This window comes from Acipenser ruthenus, unplaced genomic scaffold (assembly GCF_902713425.1).
Source record: "Acipenser ruthenus unplaced genomic scaffold, fAciRut3.2 maternal haplotype, whole genome shotgun sequence".
NCBI lineage: Eukaryota > Metazoa > Chordata > Actinopteri > Acipenseriformes > Acipenseridae > Acipenser > Acipenser ruthenus.
Genome location: NW_026707415.1, coordinates 20,001 through 27,077, shown reverse-complemented (window position 1 = coordinate 27,077; position 7,077 = coordinate 20,001). Strand labels below are relative to the sequence as shown.

Sequence of the window (7,077 nt, the reverse complement as noted above, 5' to 3'; positions counted from 1 at the left end):
GAAATGAGTTTATCAGTGAATAATAATAATAATAATAATAACAACAATAATAATAAAATAAAACTACATTTCCCAGCATACATCTGCATTGGGACCAATTACAGAGGCTCATGGGAGCTGTAGTTATTTAAAAAAGCACATTGGAGAGAGACACACACACACACACACAGAGACGAGACAGACAGAGAGACAAAGACAGGAGACACACACACAGAGAGACAGGCAGGGACACACAGAGAGAGAGACAGGCAGAGACACAGAGAGAGAGAGAGATAGACAGACACAGAGAGGGATACAAACTTACAAAATACTGTGGGTGGGTTAAAGAACTACAGCTCCCAGCATCCCTCGCCATTTGCAGTCAGAGCAGAGGCATGCTGGGAGATGTAGTTTAGTTCTGTCCGGCAAGTCTGAACTGAATTTGAGGTCGTTACTGGTTTTAATAAAATGTTTTTCACTCACAGATTCTCTCCTGGGTTGACATAAACCTGACAGGGCAGCGAGCGAGTCAACTTGGCAAGCAAGTCAACAGAAGCAGGCTTCGGTTTCTAAAGAAAAGAGAGGAGAGAGAGAGAGAGGAGAGAGAGGAGAGGAGAGAGAGGAGAGAGAGAGAGGAGAGAGGGGAGAGGAGAGGAGAGGAGAGGGGAGAGGGGAGAGGGGAGGAGGAGAGAGAGGAGAGGGAGAGGGGAGAGGAGAGAGGGGGAGAGAGAGGAGAGGAGAGAGAGAGGAGAGGAGAGAGAGAAGAGGAGAGAGGAGAGAGAGGAGAGAGGAGAGAGAGAGGAGAGAGGAGAGAGAGAGGAGAGGAGAGAGAGAAGAGGAGAGAGGGAGAGGGAGAGGAGAGAGGGAGAGAGGGAGAGAGGGAGAGGGGAGAGAGGAGAGAGGAGAGAGGAGAGGAGAGAGGAGAGAGAGAGGAGAGGAGAGAGAGAGAGAGGAGAGAGAGAGGAGAGGAGAGAGGGAGAGAGGGGAGAGGGGAGAGGAGAGAGGGAGAGAGGGAGAGGGGAGAGAGGAGAGAGGAGAGGAGAGAGGAGAGAGGAGAGAGAGGAGAGAGAGGAGAGGAGAGAGAGAGGAGAGGAGAGAGAGAGGAGAGGAGAGAGAGAAGAGGAGAGAGGGAGAGGGGAGAGAGAGGAGAGAGGAGAGAGGGGAGAGGAGAGAGGAGAGAGGAGAGGAGAGAGAGAGGAGAGGAGAGAGAGAAGAGGAGAGAGGGAGAGGGGAGAGGGGAGAGGAGAGGAGAGAGGGAGAGGGGAGAGGAGAGAGGGAGAGGAGAGAGGAGAGGAGAGAGGAGAGAGGAGAGGGGAGAGGGGAGAGGAGAGAGGGAGAGGAGAGAGGAGAGGAGAGACAAATTGGAGGGAGGGAAGGAGAGAAAATATATATATAATTATCATTATAAAAGACAAACACTGGGCTACACACTTGAACTGGCAAAAAAAACTACCCAGCATGCCTGTGGAGAGTCCGTGCAAAAAAATAAATAAATAAAATAAAAAATAAACTTCAAAAACGTCTTCTATAATTCTGGAATTCTCTCTCTCTCTCTTTCTGTCCTAGCTCGTGTCGGATCGTCTCAAAAGGAGGTCGTGTTTGCCGGCCAGCCTCGCCTCGCTGGCTCTCTCGAAACGCGTTCTCATTTTAAACCCGTCCTCTGCACTCCGCATCCACTACAGACACACACATTACAATACAAAACGCCTGATTCTCTGATCAAGGGCTTGGTGGACTACAGCTCCCAGCATGCCTGTGAGTGGGAGTCGGTGGCAGGGCATGCTGGGAGCTGTAGTCTCTCTCACCTCCTGCCACTCCAGCACGCCGCTCCAGGCCAGGACCTTGTTAGCCACGCCCTGCTGGGTTCCGGGGAGCTGGGGCTGGCCAATGGGGTTCGAGGTGGGCGGGGCCACCGACACGGCGGGCTGAAAACGGAAGAGAATCACGAGATACATTTAAAAACGATAGAGTTCATTAAGAGAGACAGACAGGCAGATCATTTAACCCTTCGCTCTCCTCACCATGGTCCCCGGCTGCTGCTGATTGGACACGCCCCCTTGCTGCGGAGGCTGCTGATTGGCCGGGGCTCCCTGAGGCGGGCCTTGCTGAGGGGGCGGGCCTTGCTGGTGAGGCAGCATCCCAGTGGTAGCCGTGGTGACGGAGGCCAGGCTGGGCTGAGAGGAGGGGATCACGGGCGCGGGGGGAGGGGCCAGCTTGACTCCGCCCACATTTGGGAGGGGCCCCGGCTGGCTGAAGGGGGGGCCAGCGGGGGCCAGACTGGAAACTGTGGAGGAGAAAAAATGAAAACCACTTCCCAGCATTCCCCTTTCCTGTGAGCAAGCGCAGAGGCTGCTGGGAGCTGTAGTTCTGTAGTGTGAGAACACGCAGAGGCTGCTGGGAGTTGTAGTTCTGTGCTGTGTGAGTACATGCAGAGGCTGCTGGGAGTTGTAGTTCTGTGTAGTGCGAGTACATGCAGAGGCTGCTGGGAGTTGTAGTTCTGTGTTGTGTGAGTACATGCAGAGGCTGCTGGGAGTTGTAGTTCTGTGCTGTGTGAGTACATGCAGAGGCTGCTGGGAGTTGTAGTTCTGTGTTGTGTGAGTACATGCAGAGGCTGCTGGGAGTTGTAGTTCTGTGTTGTGTGAGTACATGCAGAGGCTGCTGGGAGTTGTAGTTCTGTGTTGTGTGAGTACACGCAGAGGCTGCTGGGAGTTGTAGTTCTGTAGTGTGAGTACATGCAGAGGCTGCTGGGAGTTGTAGTTCTGTGTTGTGTGAGTACATGCAGAGGCTGCTGGGAGTTGTAGTTCTGTGTTGTGTGAGTACATGCAGAGGCTGCTGGGAGTTGTAGTTCTGTGTTGTGTGAGTACATGCAGAGGCTGCTGGGAGTTGTAGTTCTGTGCTGTGTGAGTACACGCAGAGGCTGCTGGGAGTTGTAGTTCTGTAGTGTGAGTACATGCAGAGGCTGCTGGGAGTTGTAGTTCTGTGTTGTGTGAGTACATGCAGAGGCTGCTGGGAGTTGTAGTTCTGTAGTGTGAGTACATGCAGAGGCTGCTGGGAGTTGTAGTTCTGTGTTGTGTGAGTACATGCAGAGGCTGCTGGGAGTTGTAGTTCTGTGTTGTGTGAGTACATGCAGAGGCTGCTGGGAGTTGTAGTTCTGTAGTGTGAGTACATGCAGAGGCTGCTGGGAGTTGTAGTTCTGTGTTGTGTGAGTACATGCAGAGGCTGCTGGGAGTTGTAGTTCTGTGCTGTGTGAGTACATGCAGAGGCTGCTGGGAGTTGTAGTTCTGTGTTGTGTGAGTACATGCAGAGGCTGCTGGGAGTTGTAGTTCTGTAGTGTGAGTACATGCAGAGGCTGCTGGGAGTTGTAGTTCTGTGTTGTGTGAGTACATGCAGAGGCTGCTGGGAGTTGTAGTTCTGTGTTGTGTGAGTACATGCAGAGGCTGCTGGGAGTTGTAGTTCTGTAGTGTGAGTACATGCAGAGGCTGCTGGGAGTTGTAGTTCTGTGTTGTGTGAGTACATGCAGAGGCTGCTGGGAGTTGTAGTTCTGTGCTGTGTGAGTACATGCAGAGGCTGCTGGGAGTTGTAGTTCTGTGTTGTGTGAGTACATGCAGAGGCTGCTGGGAGTTGTAGTTCTGTACTCACAGCGGCTCTTCTGGTTGTTTGCGGCTTCGACGGCCATCTGAGCTGCGGCCTGAGCAGCATTGAGAGAGGAAGAGGAGGAGGAAGAGGAGGAGGAGGAGGAGGGGGCCTGAGAGAGAGAGAGAGAGAGATTACTGGTTGCTGAATGTTGATTACTGAGTATTGATTACTGAGTATTGTGAATTGAGTAACGTGTATTGATAGTGTTGATTATTGTGTATTGATTATTGATCATTGAGTATTGATCATTGATTACTGATCATTGTGTATTGATAGTATTGAGTATTGATCATTGTGTATTGATAATTGTGTATTGATAGTGGCCGCGTGGCTCTGCTGGACCTGGTATGGCTGAGCCGGAGGGGGGGTGGCCTGGATGCTGGGAGAGGACTGGGACGGCACTGGGAGGAGACCAGTCTGGCTGCCCGGGGTGAGCTGGGGTATCACCGCCTTGAGAGCTCCGCCCCCCGGGGCGACTGCACCTCCCCCTGGGGCAACTAGAGAGAGGAGAGAGACGGGGAAATCATCAGCTTTATATACAGACTACAGCCCCCAGCATGCCCTGCCACTGGGGCTGAAGGCAGAGGCTCTTGGGAGCTGTAGTTCTTTAAAAGCAAACTGAGTTTCTGAAGTCATTCTGTGACTAAACAGTGTACAGAAAAATGAACTACCACTACGACTACACAAGAAAAACTACAAACCCCAGCATGCCTTGCCCTTGGGGCTAATGGCAGAGGCTCATGGGAGCTGTAGTTCCTTTAAGCAAAATGTGTTTGTGAACAAACTTACTGTACATAATTCAAATCTTTAAGTGAGCTGTGAGTTGGACAGACAGACAGACAGACAGGCTCTTCTCTACTGACCAGGCAGGGTGATGCCTCGCACCAGGATCATGTGACGGGGGTCCTGTCCGAAATCTTTATTCTGGGGGTCAGCTGCCCCCCCACCGGGAGCGGCTTTCTCAAACAGAGAGCGAAGAGCTGGGAGTTTCCGAGGAGAGAGAACTGAGAAGAGAATCTCTCTCTGAGAGAGAGAGAGAGAGGAGAGGGAGAGGAGAGGAGAGAGGAGAGAGAGGAGACAGGAGAGGAGAGGAGAGAGGAGAGAGAGGAGAAAGAGAGAGAGGAGAGGAGGAGAGAGGAGAGAGAGGAGAGAGGAGAGGGGAGAGAGAGGAGAGAGGGAGGGACAGGAGAGGAGAGGAGAGAGGAGAGAGGAGAGAGGGAGGGACAGGAGAGGAGAGGAGAGGAGAGAGAGGAGAGGAGAGAGGAGAGAGAAGAGGAGAGAGGAGAGAGGAGAGAGAGGGGAGAGACAGGAGAGAGGAGAGGAGAGAGGAGAGGAGAGAGAGGAGAGGAGAGAGAGGAGAGAGGAGAGGAGAGGAGAGAGGAGAGGAGAGAGGGAGGGACAGGAGAGGAGAGGAGAGAGGGAGGGACAGGAGAGGAGAGGAGAGAGGAGAGAGAAGAGGAGAGAGGAGAGGAGAGGAGAGAGAGAGAGGGGGGAGAGGAGAGAGGAGAGAGAGGGGAGAGAGAGGAGAGGAGAGGAGAGAGAGGAGAGAGGAGAGAGAGGAGAGAGAGAAGAGAGAGGGAGGGACAGGAGAGGAGAGGAGAGAGAGAGAGAGGAGAGAGAGTCCAATATCTCTATCAAACCTGGATTACAGTATTGTAGCAAAATACAAACACACACAACATATATACAGACACACAGTGTCACTGATAACGAGACGAGATACACACACACACGCACGCACGCACGCACGCTCACACACACGTGCACACGCGCACACACGCACACGCGCACACACACACGCACACGCACGCACGCGCACACGCACACTCACGTCTCCGATGATCTGTGCCAGGTTGTCGGTGGTGAATCCGGAGTACGTGGCGCTCTCCACCGCGGGGAGCAGGTAGGGAGGGGAGTTACACACCAACACACACACCTTGTGAGTCTGCCCTCTGAGGAGAGAGGAGAGAGGAGAGTGAGACACACACACACACACACACACCAACACACACACCTTGTGAGTCTGCCCTCTGAGGAGAGAGGAGAGAGGAGAGTGAGACACACACACACACACACCAACACACACACCTTGTGAGTCTGCCCTCTGAGGAGAGAGGAGAGAGGAGAGTGAGACACACACACACACACACCAACACACACACCTTGTGAGTCTGCCCTCTGAGGAGAGAGGAGAGAGGAGAGTGAGACACACACACACACACACCAACACACACACCTTGTGAGTCTGCCCTCTGAGGAGAGAGGAGAGAGGAGAGTGAGACACACACACACACACACACACCTTGTGAGTCTGCCCTCTGAGGAGAGAGGAGAGAGGAGTGAGACACACACACACACACACACACCTTGTGAGTCTGCCCTCTGAGGAGAGAGGAGAGTGAGACACACACACACAGACACACACACCTTGTGAGTCTGCCCTCTGAGGAGAGAGGAGAGAGGAGAGTGAGACACACACACACACCAACACACACACCTTGTGAGTCTGCCCTCTGAGGAGAGAGGAGAGAGGAGAGTGAGACACACACACACACACACACACACACACACACACCTTGTGAGTCTGCCCTCTGAGGAGAGAGGAGAGAGGAGAGTGAGACACACACACACACACACCAACACACACACCTTGTGAGTCTGCCCTCTGAGGAGAGAGGAGAGAGGAGAGTGAGACACACACACACACACACACACACCTTGTGAGTCTGCCCTCTGAGGAGAGAGGAGAGAGGAGAGTGAGACACACACACACAGACACACACACCTTGTGAGTCTGCCCTCTGAGGAGAGAGGAGAGAGGAGAGTGAGACACACACACACACACCAACACACACACCTTGTGAGTCTGCCCTCTGAGGAGAGAGGAGAGAGGAGAGTGAGACACACACACACACACACACACCAACACACACACCTTGTGAGTCTGCCCTCTGAGGAGAGAGGAGAGAGGAGTGAGACACACACACACACACACACACACACCTTGTGAGTCTGCCCTCTGAGGAGAGAGGAGAGAGGAGTGAGACACACACACACACACACACCTTGTGAGTCTGCCCTCTGAGGAGAGAGGAGAGTGAGACACACACACACAGACACACACACCTTGTGAGTCTGCCCTCTGAGGAGAGAGGAGAGAGGAGAGTGAGACACACACACACACACACCAACACACACACCTTGTGAGTCTGCCCTCTGAGGAGAGAGGAGAGAGGAGAGTGAGACACACACACACACACACACACCAACACACACACCTTGTGAGTCTGCCCTCTGAGGAGAGAGGAGAGAGGAGTGAGACACACACACACACACACACACACACACCTTGTGAGTCTGCCCTCTGAGGAGAGAGGAGAGAGGAGTGAGACACACACACAGACACACACACCTTGTGAGTCTGCCCTCTGAGGAGAGAGGAGAGAGGAGAGTGAGACACAC

The 7,077-nt window shown here is 53.3% G+C and overlaps 1 protein-coding gene across 1 annotated transcript in view; it reads right to left on the bottom strand.

Annotated features, from left to right (window-relative positions):
• Nucleotides 1-462: 462 nt before the first annotated feature.
• med25 (mediator complex subunit 25) overlaps nucleotides 463-7,077 on the bottom strand; it is a gene marked incomplete at its 3' end in the record, with an annotated part of 13,392 nt that continues 6,777 nt past the window's right edge. Inside the window, 7 exon segments of the mRNA XM_059018799.1 lie at nucleotides 463-548; nucleotides 1,785-1,904; nucleotides 2,001-2,263; nucleotides 3,619-3,724; nucleotides 3,958-4,112; nucleotides 4,479-4,638; nucleotides 5,447-5,567. Of these exon segments, the coding sequence (XP_058874782.1) occupies nucleotides 463-548; nucleotides 1,785-1,904; nucleotides 2,001-2,263; nucleotides 3,619-3,724; nucleotides 3,958-4,112; nucleotides 4,479-4,638; nucleotides 5,447-5,567 (1,011 nt within the window).